Genomic DNA, 21,985 nt, shown 5'->3' with positions numbered 1-21,985 from the left:
ACACACACACACACACACACAGCCCTTTCTCCATGATTTCTTGTCTCAGGAAACGGCACGACCAGCAAAGCAGCTGGTCAAGCCAGAAACCTGGGTATCATCCTAGACTCCCCTCTCTTTTTCATCCTCATAGTCAAACATTCACCATCCTTGGGTGCTGAATATATCTTGAGTCTGTCTTCCTCCTTCCATCTTACAATGCCATCAACGCTGATCTGGGCTAGAGCAGAAATTTCCTGACCAATCACCTGCCAGCAATTTCCACTCCCTCCCAATCATCTCTCCCTTCAGCAGCCTAAGTGACTTTTGAAAATGAAATTCTGACCCAGTACTATTCTGCATTTAAACCTTTTAGTGGCTTCCCATTAGGAAGCTACTTCCAAATTTATGACCATGAGCATGTGTTATTTCTGTAATGGGGGAAAGTAAGAACAATAATTTTTAAAGGAGTCTGGCTACAAAGAGACTATAAGCATCATGAGAGCAGGGGTTAGATCTGTGTGGTCTGACGCTGAAGCTCAGTGCCCAGCCAGGTCTCTGCGCACAGCTGACTAATAAATGAGGACCGGCTGGCTGAATGATTGAATGAAAAGAGACTCAGGAGAACCTAGGCTGGCTACAGAGTTGAGGAAGGCATAGTTTTGTTTGCTGTGCCTTGTTTTGTAAGATGAAATACAATACTCATATATATTACATACTCATACACACACACAAATGGTGATGGAAAAGAGTGAAAGAAAAACACACAGGAGGGGTCACTGATGGAGAGAGGCATAGGCAGAGGGGTTAACCTTCATCAGGAAAGCAAAGTGAAGTGTAAACATAAGTGTATATGTGCATTACACATACACACAATTTTTTTTGAGGGAGGAAAAGAAGTTGAGGCATTGTCCCCGGAAGGTTTCCACTCCCTCTGTGATTTATGAAGCAAGATGACCTACGAAGAATGAGGGAAAAGGGTGTGAAATAGGGACATGAGGAAAGCAGTGGGAGTTTGAAATCCTTTCCAGGACAGATACGAGGTGTCCTCTGGCTAAGTGTGCAGGGTTCCGTTTCTGTTCTGTGGTTTTCTTCCTGAGCTCTGCAAATGCTCAAGAGTCTGATTTTCTTTTCTTTTTTTTTTTTAAAGATTTTATTTATTTGAGAGAGAGAATGAGATAGAGCGAGAGCATGAGAGGGGGGAGGGTCAGAGGGAGAAGCAGACTCCCCGCTGAGCAGGGAGCCCGATGTGGGACTCGATCCAAGGACTCCAGGATCATGACCTGAGCCGAAGGCAGTCGCTTAACCAACTGAGCCACCCAGGCGCCCAAGAGTCTGATTTTCTTTTTGGCCTCCTGTCCTTAAGGAAATAGGTCCCCGGAGTCAGTATAAGAATCAAGTGTATCCCAATAACCTGGGGGAACTCTGACAAAAGGATTCCTATGCCGCACCCCGGGAGGATTCTACATTAGTAACTGGGGGTGAGTAACTCAGTCTGGGAAGCCTTGCCCTAAAGAACCCCGCCTTGGTCTCCTGCCCACCAGGTCGCCAGCCTCACAGATCACATTTTCTCCTCAGTCACTATACTGACCACTGCTGGGCACACTGCACTGGTGATCAAACCAGCCAGTCAAAACCACAGTGACATGCAATGTCCACTCGGTCTTTCCATCTAACAAGAAACCACAACACGGAAGAGAGAGAAAATACAGATGTGGCTTTTATCTACTCACACACGGCTCCGACGGGAAGGACACACTTCCTGGTAGGGCGCTACCAAGAATGGCCATGCCTGCCAGAGGGTAAAAAGGAAACAAGCCAGACCTCTTTCTCTTTTATCTTCCCTGTTTCTCTGGCTCAACACTAACACTTTATCTCCCTATCGAGAACATGAATCCAAGTAGGCTTTGCAGCTGAACTACTATCAGCTGAAAATAGCCCAAAGGAAAAAAATTCAGAATTTTTAACCATTTAACAGTTTCTTGTTCAGGAAACATGGGCTGCAATTTTACTTGAGACTTTAAAGATACCAGAGTTACAGAGACTGACTGACAAACACAAGGAAAAGCTTCACTTCTGCAGTTTCTTCAGTTGGCTGCTACAACTCTGTTTCCTAATCTGGTATTCAGCCACACATGATTATCTCAATTGCTTAGAAATAAAATCAAACTTTGGGTACAAAGAGATATTAAAATCACCTACTTCAATCCCTTGGACTTACAGATGAGAAAATAATGGCGAGAGAGAATGCCCAGGATTAAGTATTAAATCTGGGAAGAGGGTCCAAGCTTCCTAACTCCTGGTCCAGGGAACTTTCCACTGTACTCGACCCCAACTGTTCCTAAGAGAAGAACTAAAGTCGGTGAAAATGGAGATTCACGATTTACACAGAAGTCCCGTTTTACAAGTGTGATCAAATGCCTCATAAACAACAAAGAAAAACATGTCGAGTGAGGCTTTCATTTAAAGGTGGAGTACTAGGGGGCGCCTGGATGGGTCAGTCGGTTGAGCGTCTGCCTTCGGCCCAGGTCATGATACAGGGTCCTGGGATGGAGCCCCGCGTTGGGCTCCCTGCTCAGCAGGGAGCCAGCTTCTCCCTCTGCCACTGCCCCCGCCCCCTGCTCATGTGCACTCTCTCTCTCTCTCCCCCCCACCCCTATCCCTCTCAAATAAATAAATAAAATCTTTAAAAAATAAATAAATAAAGATGGAGTACTAAACCCCTGAACTGAGTCCTGCTCCCTCCTCAAACACCACTGGGACATAAACTAATATAAAGAGCACAGGAGAAAGTAACACAATTTTGGAAGATGGAAAGCAAACAGACAAGTGGCAACTGGCTGAGCAGGCTGGAGAAAGCTCAATCCAAAACTAGGACTTACCTAGAAGCAAGGTCATTTAAATGATAAACCCTCAAGAGGCTAAGGGACTGACAGCGCCAGGTTCCTCTGGAAGTGGGGGTGAAGGTGGGGCAGAGAATTGGCTGAAAGTCTAAGTAGAGAGACCCGCAGATTCTCTCCCTCACTCCTTGAAGAAAATAATGCCTCCAAATCCTGAGGCCTCACCTGGGAGAAGATGGAGAATGTATTTCCTAGTGGGATCTTTGGACTAGAGGATTCCAGGCATAGTTGAGGAGTGGGATTTCATACTATAGAGAGATTACACAAATTACTACTGAATGCTGAGACACCCGATCCTTGTCCTTGGCTTTCTCACTGGTCATCTTTTCTCCGGAGAATCTGGTCAGCTCAAAAAACAAAAAACCTAAAAATACATCAGGATTTCCTAAACAAAACAAAAACAAATAGCCCAGCCTAGAATGAAGCTAAGCCCAATCTGCTATCAAAGAACCTCCAGGCATCTTTTTAGATAGCTAATCTAAAACAGGAGGGAATAACAAGACTTCTGGATAAGGAAAGCATTTAACAGAGAAACAGCAAAGCAACTTAGAGGAGAAAGAAAAATCACAGGAAGAAATTTAAAAAAAAACAAAAATCAAAACTCTAGCATCTTCAGCTACTGAGAAAAACACATTCATGAAATAAGGACAAGATACTATCAAAGAGAGAGAGAGAAATAAAAATATTAACTCTTAAAAAATTAAAATGGTGGCAGATTGAAAATTCAATAGAAGGCCTTAAAGATACAATTCAGGAAATATCCAAGAAAGTTGAACAAAAAGACAGAGATGGAAAACAGGAAAGATGGAAAGTTTGGGGGCCAATTCAAGAGAGCCAATATCCTGATAATAGAGTGTTCATCATCAAAGAAAATGGAGGGGCAATGATTATAAAGAGAAGAAATTTTCCAGAACTAAAGGGCATTTTTCTCCGGAATTGAGGGACATCTTTCCCCCTAAACTGAAGGACACTAATTTCCCTTTAAAGAAAAGTGGGGAGAGGGAGGGCGATGGGGTTTCCATAGTGAAGAGGCTGAGTTTCTAGCATATTAAATGCAAATAGTCCTACACCAAGGTACATCATTATGGAATTTCCAGAAAGAGTTTTCAGACAAAGCGTTTTAAGTCCAAATGGCAGGAACTTCTGAAAAGCAACACTGGAAGGCAGAGGCTTAAAAATTCTGAGAAGAGATCATTTCTACTCAAGAATTATAGTTAGTTGAGCCATCAGGAAAAAGCCAGGGAGAGCAAAGGCACTGTCAGACCTGCAAGTCTCAAAAAATTCTCTCTTCTTACACCCTTTCTCCGTAAGGAACTGGACACTGTGTGCCACCAAAATGAAGTAGTAAACCAAGAAAGAGTAAGTCATTCCGTTCCAGAGATCAGGGGCTCCAACACAAGAGTGGCAAAAAGAGTTCTCACGAGGGTGGTGAAGGGGAAGCCTTCGTTGTTTTGGGGCCAAGGAAGCAACCTAGGCAGAGACAAGATCAGAAGGGTCTGAGAGGAATTTTCCCAAAAAGATGAATTTGGTACATTCTTGATGTGGTTGACTGCGATTTACAACTGGGGTAGAGCCTGAGATTGAATATTCATAAGTACATCAAAAATGAAGAGATTTTTAAAAAGTCGGTACCGGCTATGTAGGCTTGAGAGGAAAAGTAATCAAACTATATTACAGGGCTCGTCTGTGGAAAGCATTAGTTATAATAAAGTAAACACTGCATATTGATTTTACCAAAATTACAACACAATTACAACTGGGAAGATGGGGGTTGGGAAATTTGTGTGAGAGCGGAGAGGAGCAGGGGTGGATGAACCTGAGCTAAATACTCACTTTTTCATCAACAGATAATCCCTAAAACTAAAAAAACAGATGAGTAACAATATGATTACATTAATTAAAGATACAGAAGTAATTACTAAAATAAGCAGCTAAAGTTGAAAATACTTGCCTCTGGGGAACATAAAATGGAAGCGGAGATGCTGCTCTTCATAACAAACCTTGTATTACTTAATTTTCTACTTATGTAAATATCATAAAATAATTACACAACACTTTGGCAAAAGCAAAAAAATTATTTTTCCCCTTTAAAAAAAAATGGAAGTGAGGACTCATGTCAAACATCTCATGACATGACACGTATAAACATTAAGAACCTCTATTCTGGAACTATTCTGTGCCAGGCACTGTGCTCGATGCAGAAGATATAACAGATAACACCACAGAAAAAGTCCCTTTTCAGGGAACTTATGTTCCATGATAAAACTAAACGCAAGATCTAATAAGACAGGATAGGAATGTATCTATTAGAAGCAGCTACACATAGAGCTTGAATGACCCTGAGAAATTTCACAAGAGTGATGGGAAAGGACAGCAGATTGTAGCAGAGGAAAGAAGAAATGGGTAGTGAAGAACTGCAGTACATCTAGACAACATTTTAGAAATTCCACCTTAAAGGACCAAGAAATGGGGTGAGAGATGGAGAGGGGTATTAGGGTTTAGGAAGGTGTTTGGTTCTTTAATTTTTAATATAAGGGTACCTGAGCATCAATTCACTTATTCCTTCAGTCGTTCAAAAAACGCTTATTGAGCACCAGAACGGTGTTCTTATGCAGCTTAGGACCTACTGGGGGACAGAGGCAATAAACAAACACAGACTTAATTTCAGGTAGCGATAAATGCTTTGAAGTCAGCTAAAGCAGGTGAAGGGAACTGAGAGTGACAGTGATATTTTGGATAGGTGAGTCAGGGAGGCCAGCCAGCTCCAAAGGGTGGCATCTGAGGGAGAAGTGAATGAAATGCAAGACAAGAATCCTAGACAGAAAGGGGTTGGGAGGGGAGAGCAGATGGAGAGGGGGATGAGAGCAGCATTCCAGGCTGGAGGGTGACACGTCAAGGGACAGTGAGGGGCCGGTGTGGCTGGAGCACCTTGAGAGACGGGCAGAGCAAGAGACGGGGACAGGGAGGTGTCAGGGGCCTTATGGTACATGGCTAAGAGTCAGGACTTTATATTGTTCGTAGAGAAGCCACTGCAAGTAGCATCAAAGTATAAAAGAGAAGAATTTCCATGGCTGTTGTGTGAACTCAGATCACAAGGTAACGAGAAGAGGCAGGAAGAGGTCTGAGGAAGTGATTCCAAAGTCCCAGCAAGATGTGGTGTGTGGTGGCCTGGACTCGGACTCAGGTGTGGGGTGGGAGATGAGGAGTGCTTGGATTTGGGATAGATGCTAATGGGTCCAATATGAGGGGCGAAAGAAAGGCAGGCATCCAAAGACTTCGGGGTTGGGGGCCTGAGCAACTGGATTGAGTCACTGCCGAGATGAGGAACAACGGAAGAAATGGAGGTTTAGAAAACAAATGAGAAGTTGGTTTTGCACATGCCATGTTTGCAATGTCTAGTAGACAACCAAGGGAGGCAGTAAAGCAGGCAGCTGAAAAGCCAGGGAGAGATAGGGCCTGGGGCCATGTATATGGAAGTCATCACCATATAGATGGTATTTAAGGCTCTGGAAATGAGTCTCACCTAAGTAGTGAGCTGAGATACGAAGCAGTCAGAGAATAAAGCCATCGGCACTCCAATGTTAGAGGCCAGGACTAGGAAGAGAAGGATCCGGCAGGGGAGACAGGAAAAACCAGTGAGTTGCAAGCGGAATCAAAATGGAGCAGCGTCATACAAACCAAGTAAAGAAAGAATTTCAGGAAGGAGGGAGTGGTCAGCTGTGCCCAGTGCTGCTAAGATAAGCAAGAGCTCCATGATAAAGGGCCAGGGCCCCCATGACTCAGGATGAATGAACAATGTTCTGAGATAACATTCCCTACCCATAAATGCACTCAGATGACTGAGTAATCTGGAAGAGTAAGCCTCAGTTCATCTAGAACACCAACGCTCTGTTTCCATAAATGCCTCCTCACACAGCTGGCCCGCCCTCCTTTGGGATTCTCCCAGGAAGCGACCCAGGAGATCCCCGTGCCTGGGAAATAAAGGCAGCTCTCATGGGTTGGCTTAAAAGAAATGGGGCAGCAGACCAGTGCTCATGGCAGAGAATCAGATACGCTTGGGCAGGACAGAACTATTCCACAGGTTCCTCCATTTTTCTAACTCACAGCCTGGGAGAGGAAAATTAATGAAATCATTCCACCCATCTTAGAGAGCCACTGAAAGTGCAGAATATCTGCAGTTTCTGCTACTTCTGATTACTGTTCCTAACCCCCTTTTCTCTCCCTATTTGCTATGTTGTGGCACCAGACTTTTTTTTTTTTAAATCAGGTTTACGGAGGTTTAATTTATATACAGTAAAAATTTCCCCCAAGTCTGGTGCATTTTGACTGATGTATACAGTCATGTAGCTTCCTCTCGCCCCTTCACAGTCAATTTCCTTCGCTCGCTTTTGGTCCTTGGCAAGCAATGAGCCGATTTCTCTCTACAGTTTTGCCTTTTCAGAATGTCATGTACATGGAATCAAATCGCATGGAGCCTTTTATATCTGGCTTCTTTCACTCGGCATAATGCTTCTGAAATTCATCCATGTTGATGTCTGTATCAGTAATCGGTTCCTTTTTGCTACTCAACACTGTTCCATTGTGTGGGTGTACCACAGTTTACCCATTTGCCAGTTGATGGACATTTGGGTTGTTCCTAGGTTTTAGTTATTATGAATAAAACTTCCATAAACTTTTGCTAGAAGGTCTTTTGTGGACACGGGTTTTCATTTCTCAAGGGTTTTCATCTCTCCTAGGAGTGGAATTGCTGGGTCATGTAGCATCTAGTTTTCATCCACTAAGAACAGCTAAACATGTACCGAGCACTTACTTTGTATCACACAATATTCCAAGTTCTTTATATGCCTTATATTAATTTTTAAAACAGCAAGTTTAATCAAGTTATGAATGCCCCTGCCTTACTGATGAGGAAACTAAGGCACAAAGGGGTTAGGTGACATTCCCAAGATCACACAGCTAGCAGGCAACAGGGCCCGGCTTCTCAAACCCAGGAATCACATCGCAAAGCGCACATCATCCACCATTTTGTTTTGCTGCCTCCCTCAAGTCAAATGTGTGATGGCTGAGAGACAGATTATCAAATTCTACCCGATGCTGTGTTTGGACCAAAAATGGCCATCACTGACTATTCCTTTCCCCTCTTTCAATCATGACAATGAACACGCTGGAAGTCTCGGAGTATCACTGCAACAATGACATGCCATTTTAAAGTCAGAACTTTATAGGACTTTATGAAGAAATGCTTTTAACTGTGTCACAGAAGCTTATAAATATTAACTTACGAATGTTAAATAGCAACTGTAAGGAAAGCTGAAGTCAGCTGGCTTCTACCAGGATGGTAAAACTCTCTTCTGGAGACTTCTCCACTCTAATGACTTAAGAGGCCATGTTGGTTAGAAAATTATAAGGACTCTGGAATCAGACAGACCTGGATTTAAATTTTGACTCTGCTCCCTGGCGGATAGGTGCATACACATACTTCCTCACGCGTGAACACTGGTGTGAATAAGTCCGAATTTGCAGGGTGGTCGTGACGATTTTGATGGCACAACGTGGTTGAAACACTGAACACTGTGCCTTATGTATTTAATAAACTCTCCTCTCCCACAATGTACTGCTGAGCCTCTGAAATTGGTATGATAGAGGCTGGTTACTTAGCAAAAAGTTTTATCTATCTGTTCATTTTTCACCCAAATAGCAGCAAAGGAGAGACTGGACACAGGTGCTTCTTTAAAATTTCATATTTCATCTTAAAAAGGAAATCAGGCAAACACTGCACTTTATGTTCCACAGTATAATCAAAATTATTTTAATATTAAAATGTTTTACATTTACCTCCCACTTTCTCCTGAAATTTCTCAGACTATTTAAGGAAGATTCCCCCCGAATATACGGTGGCCTCATTTACACACCACCACACTGCCCCTTTCCTGATGATAAAGCAGGAAACTATGACGTTTAAGACCACAGCGTGAGTCCACACACTCTGGTCATTCTTCTCTCCTGGCTGCCACATCTCAACATCATCTTCACATTCACCCTACAGCTCTCAGCCCAGTTTACAGTCTTGGCTCCAAAAGCTTTGAATTCTCCCCACAAGAAAACAGCTACTTTCTGTGACCCCTGTGTCATCTTGTTGCTTAAGAGATGCCTGGCCATGGCAGCTTAAGAGATGCCGGGTGCAACCTGCTTTCTAAGACAAATCTCTGGTACAGCCCTAAGAGTCAACACAAATACTGCAAACCTGGAAATATTTTTCAAATAAAAATAAGGTACTGACCAAGAATGAACCTTAAGTCAAATAGGATGACAGAAGACTGACAGTTGTGGGGTTTTTGTTTTTTGTTTGAAGATTTTATTTATTTGACAAAGAGAGACATAGCGAGAGAGGGAACACAAGCAGGGGGAGTGGGAGAAGGAGAAGCAGGCTTCCCGCGGAGCACGGAGCCCGATCGATCCCAAGACCCTGAGATCATGACCTGAGCCGAAGGCAGACGCTTAACGACTGAGCCACCCAGGCGCCCTGTGGGTTTGTTTTTTTTTAATCAATTGAATTGAGTTGAATCAATCAATATGAATTGAAGAGAATTTAACACATGAATCCAGAGAGGCCAAAGGATTTAATTCAGCTCTGGTAAAAGAATGTGGCTTCTCGGAGTTATGTATCCAATAGAGAGAATTTAGTCCTTAGAACATACTTCCATGAAATAGCATTATTTTCTTGATAAAACTTTCTCTCTTTAGGTAAAGGCCACATGCTCCCCTCCACTTCCACCGTACATACCTGTAAGGATTCAAAAGTCCCTGGATGCTCTAAGTACCTTGAGCAACTTGGGAGGTCACTGAAATTTTGTTTTCATTTACATCAGAAGCCCCCTGTAATTTCTTCCCCCCCACCCCCTGAAAACCTCTGTTCTGGAAGATAGGGGTGGAAAGTCTCAGTGTATGAGATCTTACCCACAATACAGGGGACCCTAGAAACATAAATAACTTCTGCTTTCAGAAGCTATTTTCGGAAGCTAACATATGGAAATAAATGCATTATTTTTAGCAATCCATGTGGACTAATGGAGGAATAAAAAAATCAGGGTACTTCAACTCAACAAACGATCCGGAACCCTACAAGATGCCAGCAAGTTGCAGAAACGACAAGGAGGGTAAGGGTCCTGTGCTCCTGGAAATGACAGTCTGAGAGGAAAGTTAGGGGTGCTATTTAAATAGAGAGGAAGGGCATCTTACCCAGCCTGGATGGGTGAGGAGTCAGAAAAGGCCTCTTGGAGGCAGCAACATCACCTGAAGAATGAGGAAGCATCAATAAATACAACAGACAAATATAAAGGGGTAGCATCACGCAGCAGAGAGACCAGTCGGAAGGTCAGACCGGAGTCCCAGACCTGCTCTTGCAACAACTGGGATCTGACCTTGAGCAAGCCACTTGCCCTTCTGAGTTTTCATTTTTTCTCATCTGTGATATGGGATGGTTAGATTATGTCAGGTTACCCTAACCCTTGCTGTGCATCAGGATCCTCTGGGAGCTTTCTAAAAATACTGGCTCCCTCCTCCAGAAATGTGGTTTCAACTGGTGGGACACCTGTGTTTCTTTCAACAGCTTTCCAGGTGATGCAGGTGTGCAGTCAGGGTGGGGAACCAATGGATGAGAGGTCTCTCAGGTCTGTGGTTCAAAACCCCTAGTGCTCAATAACACCCTCTGGGGAGCTTATAAAAATCCCAAGGCAGGCTGCATTCGCAACAATGAAACCAGAATCTCTGGGGGTAGGACCCAGGCATCCCTATCTTTCAAAGTTCCCAGGCTGATTCCAAGGTGCAGCCAATGTTGAGAACCACTGTTCTAGGCCCTCTTAATACTTCCATTTCCTATGACAGCCACTGAAGGGTGGCAAAGGGAAAGGAAGAGAAGCTTTTAAGTTCCTCCCTCTCTTTTGTGTTCAATTAAAAGGAGAACTGCATGTCAAAGCCAGTGATGGATTTTAAATGGGGTTGTAGCACACAGTAGGGTTGATTTTGGACATGTGCATAATTCATGCTGATGCAGGACAGGTAGAAAGATGCCTATTCCAAAATGGTCTCTGTTCTAAATTTAAAATTCAATGGAATACATATAAAATGACTCCATGGTGTGTTCTCTGCAATACTTAGTTAGGATTTGATTTGCATGGCTGACTATAATATGAACATTACATTCCCTACCCCCAAGGTTACTTAAATCCACTTATTAAGGCAATGGTGAGCTAAACAAACAGTAATTAGAAACACTCCAGACTACCTTTTAAATCTGTTGCTAAATTATATTTTTCCTGCACCAAAGCCCATACACACAGCATGTCCACAAGCATCACAAAACCCAAACCTCAGAAATATTTACATTAATAAGAGCATAAGTTCCTCTGGGTCTTCACACTGGGTTCTGCAGGAAAGGAAGAGCTGCTTTGGAAAAGGGCTGTTCATTACTGTTCTTTCTCACATCTGGGTAAATAAAGCACTGCCCACATGTGGCTAGAAATCCCAGGAGAAAATGAATTCTCCATGGGTCTGAAAATGAAGAACACCTCTGATAGACTGCCTCATTTCCTGAAATGAGTCAGAAATGAAAGTAATTCCTTAGCAAAGAACATCTGCACCGTGGCACAGCTTATAAAATAATGCCAGATGATACCTGTGGTTAGGAGGCTGGGCCTGAGGAAGGAGGGCGGGTCTGGAGAACAGGACTGGGGCCTCGGCACTGCACTTAATTTCAGAGCTGCTGCCGCCGCTAGCTTAAAGGGTCTGCAAATCCACCAGCGGCCGACTATCCTGGCCTCAGCTGTAAATCTTGATTAGCAGTAAGACTGCTTACATTCCATTAGGAACCTGGCCCCTCTCCAAAGGGTGGAAGCAGCCAGAAAGGATTCATGGGCCGTTGTGGGCACAGAAACAGCAATTCTTACAAGAAAAACTGTTTTACTTCACTAAAAATAGTTTCTGCCTGTTCATGATTCAGCTAGACCTTTCTTCCTGAGGAGAAAGGACAGCTGTGCAAGGGGACCTGAGGATGCCGAGGGAAGCCGCTCCTTCCACATTATGCGGGGAGGAGGTACTGGCATATGGTCGGGGGCTGGAGGGTATGAAAGACTGAAATGCCTTTCACAGCAACTAGTGAGGACCAATCAACAGGAAAGTGAAAAACAAAGGCTGTCTTCACCAAAATCCAAGGCCAGTTGTTTTTATTTGGTGGCTCATTACTGTTCCTTCCATAATGCATATTTAAAAGGAATCCCACTCCATTGTTGGTAATGGAGGTGGAGAGGGTACCTGGAAACAACCTAAATGCCCATGAATAGGTCACCAGTTCCATCTAGAACAGAGACAACAGAATACTATGTAGTCATTTAAAAGGCCAACACAGAGGGTGTGCAGATACAGAGATCTGTATGTTGTAGGATACATTAAGACCCGAAAATAATGTACCTGGACTCTGCATAGCAAACATTTGTGCAAACGTATCTAAAGAGGTGGCCGGAGTGTGGAAGGAAGGGGCTAGGAGAGTGTTAATTTTCCTTTTACAACCTTGAATACAGTTTTGAATGATCTTTTCATGTACTTACCCTCCCTCTTTAACAATAGGCATGAACTAGATGGAAGGCTATTTTTGGTTTCCTCTTTATACTAGTCTCTCTCTATAAAACAAATGAAGGTTATTTTAAATAGATGTAATGTGCTCAACTGTGTCTCCTCAAAATTCACGCGTTGAAGCCTTAACTCCCAGTACACAGAACGTGACCCTATGAACCTTGATGCGGTGATGAGGTTGAAATGCAGCAGTGAGAGTGGGCCCTAATCCAATCTGACTGGTGTCCTTCTGAGAGGAAAAATGGGCAGAGACCCCCCCCATACACACAGAGGTGTGCACAACAGGGGAAGGACCAGATTCCTGTCCTTGGAAGGACCAGAGAAGAAACCAAATGTGCCAACACCTCGACCTCAGACTTCCAGCCTCCAGAACCGTGAGAACATAAATTTCTGTTGTTTAGCCACCCGGCCTATTGACTTATAAATAAACAGATGGATGCAGTTCTACTAACACAATAGGGGGAGAGGCACCTGTAAAAGTATTTGATGGGTTAAAAACCCACCATGTCTGCTACGACGCATCATTTGGCAGGCAAAGAAATTGGAGCTCACTGTGCTTCTGACTACATGAGAGTCACCCCCTTCAGTGACTTGAGCCAGGAGTAGAACGGGTCTCCTACCTCCTTAGTCAAGACTCAGTCTGCTCATGCTACTTACCTTTTATGGTATTTTTAACAAGTCCCATAACTTGAAGGATTAGCAACTGAGATGTTTTATTAGTGTCTTTTAAAGGCCTGGCTGATGTTCAAAAGGCTTTCTTCCTGTGCTGATATCTAATGAACAGGAAGGTGTCACAGTAAAATTATTAATTAAAAAAAAAAAAACTTGGTGCCAGGGTTTTAAAGAAATACAGAAAAACAAACGACATGCCATATTTGTGTGCCAACCTAATTTTTTATACTTTAAAATATGGGGTCTCAGACCACATTGCAATATATTAAAAATATGGTAGTCCAACACTAAATTTTTTAAAAGATTTATTTATTTTAGAGAAAGAGAGAGAGCGGGGGGCGGGGGAGAGGAAGAATCTCTAGCAGAATCCCCGCTGAGCACAGAGCCTTGATCTCATGACCCTGAGATCATGACCTGAGCCAAAACCAAGAGTCAGACGCACCCCAGCCAATGCTAAAATCTCTTCATGACATTTTATATATTTTTACAAATTAATCCTTCCTTTAAAAATAGAGTTTAGAAATCAAAGATATATTAAAGTCACAGACTGTGCCTATAAGAGTCTATAACCTAGAAGTGGGTTAAGGCCCAGGCACATGAAAATACAATCAAAACTTGAAGATAAATTATTTGGTACAGTCAGTTCAGGCTGCATTCAGAGTCAGGTGGAACCAACTTTTGCCTTGAATGGTTAGGAAAATGTTCACCAAGGGCAAAAGCTCTAAACCAATCTGGAATTAGATACATAAAAGTTAAGGAGAAGTGATTTATGTCCACATCTATCTTGCTACTAGCCTAAAGTTTTAAAGGCAAGAGTTGTAGCTAAGATCCTCACACAGTGCCTGGTAAATAAGAGGCATTTGCCAGTGCTGAGGCAGGAGAAACAGGTGGGGAAGCACACAGTACGTTCACCCTCATGTAGGCTTATAGTGCAGGTTCTTGTAAGGAGGTTGTGGGGTAGAAGGTTAAAAAAGTCGGGATCAACCCATAGATGTGTTGAAGTCTGGGCTTTCGCCCTATGCATAATAGACTCTTAGAAGGTGTTTCTGAAGGAGAATGTTATAAAGAACACAGACGGGACCAGCAGTGATGTACAGAATGCAAAGAGGTGGCAGGGAAATGACAGGAATCAATCAAGCGGTGTCAGGGGTTAATCAGGTGATCTGCTGGGGAGTCTCAGCTTCCCAATGTGTAAAATGGGCATCATACTGCCTATCTTCATAGGACTGTTATGAATGCGAAAGAGAAAACAGAATTGCCATTATCCTAATTATTTTTCCACCCTGAAAGATACAGAAGAAAATGAGAGAACAAGAGTGGGGTATAGAGCCACAGTATGTCACCTTAGGCTCTCCTCAAGTGCCTTAAACAGAAAGTGATGATGGCCATCCTCTTTTTTGGAAGCTAAATATGCTGTATTTATTCCCTAGTCCTCCAGAACTCAATACGTCGATCCAGTAGACCAGGGGGAACAGATGTCTGAAATAGTCTTTAAAATCAAGACACTCCAAAATCGATATTTAAGTCGTTTTTGTATAAAAGTAACTAACAGGCTAATGCCAATCAGCTTTAAAACACTAAATTAATGGACTCAGCTATAAATCCAGGAAAACCATTTTCATAATGAAAATGCCAATGCCTTTTTAATTAAGGATGGAATTGCCAACATAAAAGTCTTAAGATAAATGAGGAATCGTTCCTTTCTCTCATAAATGAAAAACCCTGATAACTGTGAATTATTCTGAGATACTGATTACCAGAAATTGTTTAGAATCTAAGCTGCAGGATTTTCCAACTGCATAATAATCACTTCATACTGGGGCTGACAGCCTCAGACCAAATTTGAAGCCCTTGCTTTTTAAGTTCCTTTTTCTAATTATTATCAGGGGGCTGATGGCCCTGTATTTAGAGTCATTATGTAGCTACGAAGCTCTACTGAAGATAATGGCACTTTGTCGAACACAAAGCAATGCTAACTTTTTTGTAAATTTGACCTGAGAAAATTTGCTATACAGAAAAAAAGTATATGCACATTTATATAAATATAGAGATGTGTGTTCGTGGTAAAGCTTTACCAACTAATCATTAGCTATCAATCATCATAAAATAAATACATCAGAGATCTGTGCTAATATTCCTATTCTCAACATTAATGATGTGTCTAAAAACTGTTTACTCTTTGGCCCCAGACCAGGTTTCCACATTTCCTACATCACTGGAGGCTATATGACTTCTTAACATTAATAAAAAACCCAAACCCAACAAAATCACCCAAAAGGACTGACCCAAAGGGAGCGAAATAAAACATAACTGGTCACTGTTGCCAGAGTCAACAGAGACTTTCCAATAAACAATGAGGCCAAGATGAAGACAGCAGTCAGCATTCAAACAAGTTAGTAGGCTAAGACCGACACAGAATAAAGAAGGCACACATACCAGCATAACATGATGACTGTGGAGAGACATTAGCCAGCACATATATGTATCCAACACTGAAAATGAATAGCATCTTAGAAGGATGCACCAGAAAACAAAATCAAGAGGAGGCAGAAGAAAAGAATTCCCACAAGGACAAGAACAAAGGCTAAGACAACATGGGGCAGGTTAGAGTAACCACAAGATAAATTAAGAGAAATGAGTTTTAATCCCTCTTCTTTATCTCCCCAAATGGTTTCCTTCAGAATGTTCCTTAACTTTCTAAACCTCAGCATCTTCATCCGTAGTCTGAACAGGGAAGATTACATGATATCCCAAAGTCTCTTCCAGCTCTGATAATAGACCAGAAGTTTCTGTTTAGTGGATACACAGATACTTTGTCTTTTATAGGCTTCTCTTACTTCATAATGAGCTTCAAGTTTGCAAGCCTGGAATTTCACAGAAGGGAGCCAAACTCTGTCAGCATGCACACGGAGCACAGCCCTGAAGCCGGAGTCCAACCAAGGCCTCTCTGACAGAAGTCCAACCAGCTGGCCAGTTCAAATATTACCTGGGACATCAGGTCAACCTCAACCACGGTCCCTTTGCCCCTGCCCTCCCAAGCTCTTCCCAGCTGGGAAGATCATTTCTACACTCATTTCTCAGCCTCAACTCTTCACACAATCCTACAAGTTACATAGACACTTATTTAAAAAGGTTAGGAGAGCTCACAAGATGTAACAGGCACTGGAAATGTTTCCAGTGCTCTAAAAGAACACCTGTCACTGCCCTGTTGCAACAAGTACTTTAATAATTCCACTTTTCAAAATCTTCATAAAATAATCTGAATGCAAACAAATATTTATACCCATAAATACCTCACAATATTATTTATAATACCAAAGAAATCTGCCACATGCTCAATCTACAATAATCAAGGAAAGATTATGTAAATTATACAGCATGTTAGGCTCTCTTCCTATTTGCACCCCTAGCCCCTGTGCTTACCCTCTGCAGGACCCCAACGGCCCACTTACAGCCACTTCCTTCACCAGACTTAAGGTCCGAGAGGCAAAAACCACATTTTGTTCACTACCTTAGCCATAAGGTCCACCTCATAGTGAGCACAAAATAAGTAGCTGTTGAATGTTTGCTAGTAAATGCTCTCAAGTAAATTCTATATGATTGGATATTATGCAGCTATCAAGTATGGTTTGTGAAGCATGTTTAAGTAGAGAGAACTTAAACACGCTTTTAAGGATGAAAAAAGTTCTGGAGATGCACAGCAGTGACGGTTATATAACGGTGTGACCGTACATAACGCCCCTGAACCGTACATTTGAAAATGGATAAAATGGCCAATTTTACGTTATGTGTATTTTACCACAACGAAGAAATAAAATAAGTATTAGGGAATACTTATGAGGCAAGATAAGCGAAAAGGCAGCATACCACATGTCTAAACTCTATGAAATTACAACCGCATCTCTGAAAGGCTAGAAAGCAGCATGCTAAGGTATTCATGTTTGGTTTATCTTAGGGTGGTCACACTAGGGGTGATTTGTTTTATTTATAATTTTCTCTATTTTTCCAAAATATCTACAATTGCCCACGTATAATGCACACCATGAGAAAAAGACGTGGCCCAGCAAGCGTCAGGGATAGGAAGGTTTGGTGACCAGCAGATTTCATTTAGATGGGGATCATCCACCTGGCTACGATCCGTGATGTATTTATATACCACACACCATCTGACCTGTGCAAGGTGCCTTCACGGTGGAGACAATCCAAAGGCATGCCACTGGAGTTCAATTTTTATATTTATTATATTGAAATGTATTGTTCGACTTTTTCCTATTACTATGCCAGAAAGCATGTGTTACAGATTTGCTGCTCCATAAGTACACTTCGCCCAGGCTGAGAAGAAGCGGGATAGATGGTGTTCTGGACGTATAAATGCCAAACTGGAACGAACGCACAGTTGTTCTGAGGGGAAGGTTTTCAGGACCTGGAACAGGCCAGTCTGGAACTCCTCACAGAGAATGAGGCATCCAGACAGCCTCAGTAAACACTAGATTCGTTGCATTTCACAGATGAATTAGAAGCAAGGCCTTTGGAGTCACACGGACTCAGGACTGAAATGTAACATAGTCCTCCGATTGCCACCTACAACTGTCATCTTGAGTGCTCCTGGCCTCAGTTTCCCCACAAATAAATGGAGATGATAACAGCTACCTCTCAGGTATTAAACAGTACGACGTTTATAAATCAGAGATGCAGGAAAACCCAGGGCCTGCTGTCAGGAGATGCTCAGTCAGTACCCCTAGTTTCTTTTGCTTTCCTTCTTTAGAGTGAGTGTCTAATCTGGGAAAGCAACAGTGTAAACGACTTAATGTGTAAAATGACCAACTGTCTACAACTAATAAAGTTAACATGATAGGGATATAAGAAGATATTTTCAATAATCTTCTAATGCACCCCATCAATTCAGAAGCCCTCACGATACAGTTCAAACCAGTTTTCCTGTTCTTTGTTCCTCAGTAGTTGGAAAATATTAATCACTATTCTCTGTGTACTTCCTATACCTGAGACCATGAAGACACCCTTCAGTTTCTTCTTTAACATTCTAATTTTTAAATCTTCCATTCCTTTAAATGTATCTGTGACTCCCCTGAGCCCCATGCAAGCTTCCCCCACATTCTGTTAGCTGAGGAGCCTCTGAATCCCTCTGAACACAGGGCATCCCTGTGAGCATCACGCAAGGCAGGAGCCTGCTTCATGAATCCCAGTGCTGAGCTTTGAGAAATACAACTGCATGATCATTATGCTTCTGAAGGTTAATTGACTTTGGGCAACAGACGAAGGTGTGTGGGTACTCCTGACAGAGATCCAGGTGTGGCCAACAGTGCCCTCTACGCCTGCTCCAGTGACCTTTGTCCTTTACTTTGCCTGTGGTTACCAAAACTGTTCGGCAAGCTGATAGCATCTGATACTGCATCAGATTCGACACTGCACCAAACCCCCCCTTCAAAAGTGCAGCCCCTGTCTTTGCAAAAGATCCGCTCCTTTCCTTGATTAGCTCTTTTACTTGAGTGCCTCCTTAGGCAAAGGATAATGGAAATCTTCAGCTGGTTGGGGGGTTTTTTGTGTGTGCAGGCTAAACCGTGAACTCCACTACCTTCAGGCTCGAAAGCTCAAGTTCATTCTTCCAATAAACATGTACTGAGCCCAGCATTTAGCCCATTCAAAAATAAGCTAGTCATGCCTCATGAAAGAAAAGAGTATCAACAATTACACCACAGTGCAATATGTTCTAGAACAAAGGTATAGAGAGGGTATTATTACAGCTGCACACAGGGCAGAGGAGGACGACACTGGCTCTGCCTAGGCAGGATTCTAAGTGTTGGATAATTCACACATCTCTTTACCGGCCGGCGCTGAGGAATGAATGAGCTGACCTACAGCGTCTCTGGGGGGTTAATGCCATTGCAGTCTTTTAATGCAGTCTATTTAATACCATTGCCACCAAATTGCTTTGGTTACTGTATTTGCTTTCTTGTTCTGCTCACATATTCACCTCCTTACTTTATTTTCAGAATAAAACATATGGTGCTTCCATTCTCTCCCCAGTCTTTCAACCCCATAATGTTTCCTGCCCTGGAGAGTTGCTTTGACTCTCAGGGAAAGAATACTGTAATGGCTTAGCAGGAGCAAACAGAGAGACAGGAAGGAGCCTGCTTGGTGAAAGGAGCTAGAAAAGAGTTTATGGAACCCTTACCAGAAGCACCGCTGTGACCAGGCCCTCCATGGCTCCAGCAGGTAAGCGCCCTGGAGATGCCAGGGGCATGGCCATCTGCCGCCACTGGGGACAGCTTATCTGCAAATCATTTTCCAGCCTCCGCCCCTCACCTCACCTACTTCTAGTGGTGTGATATTTGTCAAGAGTGTTTTTAAACCTTTCAGAGGCCATGCAACTCTGGGAAATCTGGTGAAATTCCAGGATCCTCTCCCCAGAAAAATTCCCAGAAGCACATAAACATAAAATATTGTAAACAACTTCTGGGGACTCCTGAATCACATGGATACTAGGAGGGGCATACTGTTCAGTTTGAGTATTTTTGAGCTTCTACCCTGTGCCAAGCACCAAGAAGACCCCCCTCAAACTCAGGTTGTCACCATTCTCCCACACACCCTGCCTAGAACAGTTTTCCCCATGTTATCTGCCCAGGAAACACCTACTCAGCTGCTTAAGCATCACCTCTTGAAAGAAAACATGCATGAACCCTTTGCCCTAATTCACTGTCCCCCCTCTCAAGAGGGACTAACTGCACCCTTCTTTCTGCCCTACTGAATCCTGCAGGTCCTTGTATCAGAGATCCTACAATAGTTACCACCTTCATGTGTTTTCATGCCTTTCCCCTTCTGCTAATTATAAGCAACCTGAGGGCATGGGCTATAACTTAGTCATCTTTTATTTCTAGCTTCTAGTAAAGTCCTCATTCAGGAGGAAAACATTCTACGAGGAAAACAGACACAAGAGCAAATACTTTAAACACAGTGTTCCTAATGCTCAATCTGATGTGTGAGTTTAAGCTAAATCTTAAAGGAGAAGCTACAGTGAATAAGACAAAGTTAGGACTGGACGTTATAGGCAGAGGCGAGGGCAAGGCAGGCAGGAAACCATGAGTAGAGGGAATAAAGTAATTCAGGATTCATGGTGACTACAAAGGTAGGCAGGAAGAAGTCGTTAATCAATGAGGAGAGAGAAGTAAAGCGGAACGGAGGTTACGGAGGGCACTGAATGAAGTGTAAGGGAGTTTGGATTTATTGTGTAAAGGCGGGGGAGGGGAAGTCACTGAAAGATTTCTATTTAAAAAGAAACAAGAAAAATCTGTAACCCCACCATACTGAGACAACCACTATACTATTCTTTCATCTTCATATATTATGTAAACATGTATATATCTGTATGTGGCTATGGTTTTCATGCTCTCTTGATTCTGCTAATACTTATTAAGCATTTACTAGGGATCAGACATTGTGCTAAATAACACTCCATGCTTTCTGTCACCACATCATTTAAAACTCACAAAAATTCTTAGAGGTAGTTCCTATTGCCATGCCATTTTAAAGAGGAAGACATAGTGAAGGTCGGGGGAAACGGCACAAGGCCACAGAGCTAATCTGTACCAGAGCTGAGATTCAATGCCAAGTTTTCTTACCGCAAAGGTGATAATCTTACACTATAATTTTTCTTATGTATTCTCACGCATTTATTTTATAAGACAAGTGACTCACTTAATCCAACTGTCTCAGAAAACTCCCTTTGGGTTCTTGATTAGCACTGTGGAAAACTGAAAAAGCAAGCCTACGAAGCATCAACACTTTTCTACTGTCGCCTCGTACAGAGAGCACAGAAAGCCCCTGGCCTTTATTTCAATATTTTTGTAGTCTTGGTAAAGTTCGCAGTTTTCTTCAGATTAATCTGGCAACGGTGTGAAGAAGGATGAATCTGAGGGGACAAGATGGGAAAGCTGGAATACCAACACAGAGATAGAGGTGAGAGGTCCAGATGAGAGACAGGAACGCCAAGGCTCGGGGTAGTGTTATTTGTGACTGAAGGGGTGGAGTGGACTCAGAAACACAGAAGACATCCATCCGGAACTGGATGTGCAGAAAAAGCAGCAAGAGGGCGGTGTGAGGAGAGAGAGGACAGAGGGGAAATTGGAGGGTGGATGCCATTGACTGAGAAAGAGAACACAGGAAAAGATGTGTTTTCTGCTGTGTGGGTGTTGGACACAGAAGCATCAGGAGTTCAACTGTGAACATGAAACCACTGAGCACATCCTCAGTGCCTACTTCATGCCAGTGCCTTGCTGAGAGCTGCGGAGTCAGCAGTCAAGCCACTGAGTAGGTCACAGGACAGGTGGATTGGGGGTAAGAGTGGAGAAGGAAGGAAGCACAGAGGCGGGGGGCACCCAGGTGGAAATGTCCTGCTGGGGGGTGGGGGCTGGATCTAGAGTCTGAGAACAGGCCAGCACTTGTAAACTGCCAAGTGTGAATGAGCAAGCCTTGAGAAAACACGGGCAAGAATGGAAGTGGACTGAGGTGGGTACTTGAAGTAACACCAGTGTTTTAAGCGGAGCAGAGGAAACAGGAGACCAACAAGGGACAGTCCGATGTAGGAGGCGGGCCAGGAGAGCCCAGACCACAGAAGCCAAGAGGCAAGGGAAGGAATAATAACCCACCTTGAGACTATACTGCTCTTGGACTTCTCAGGAGGAATGACTTTTTTTTTTTTTAATTCAAAGGTCACTCAGCCAATTTTAAACAAAATCACATAAAAAGTCCATGATGAGGGTAAGAATTTACATCTCCTGGCTGGTGCCTCT

The 21,985-nt window shown here is 43.0% G+C and overlaps 1 protein-coding gene across 1 annotated transcript in view; it reads right to left on the bottom strand.

Moving 5' to 3' along the window:
- Window positions 1-10,242, bottom strand: part of ANO6 (anoctamin 6) — a 140,052-nt gene extending 129,810 nt beyond the window's left edge. Inside the window, exon 1 of the mRNA XM_081821539.1 lies at window positions 10,119-10,242. Within this exon, the coding sequence (XP_081677665.1) occupies window positions 10,119-10,227 (109 nt within the window). The 5' untranslated portion in view covers window positions 10,228-10,242. The remainder of the gene's footprint in view (window positions 1-10,118) is intronic.
- Window positions 10,243-21,985: the final 11,743 nt, after the last annotated feature.

The sequence above is a fragment of the Leptonychotes weddellii genome, chromosome 5, assembly GCF_054177405.1.
Source record: "Leptonychotes weddellii isolate Sample4059 chromosome 5, ASM5417740v2, whole genome shotgun sequence".
Lineage (NCBI taxonomy): Eukaryota > Metazoa > Chordata > Mammalia > Carnivora > Phocidae > Leptonychotes > Leptonychotes weddellii.
This window is presented reverse-complemented; position numbering and strand designations above follow the sequence as displayed.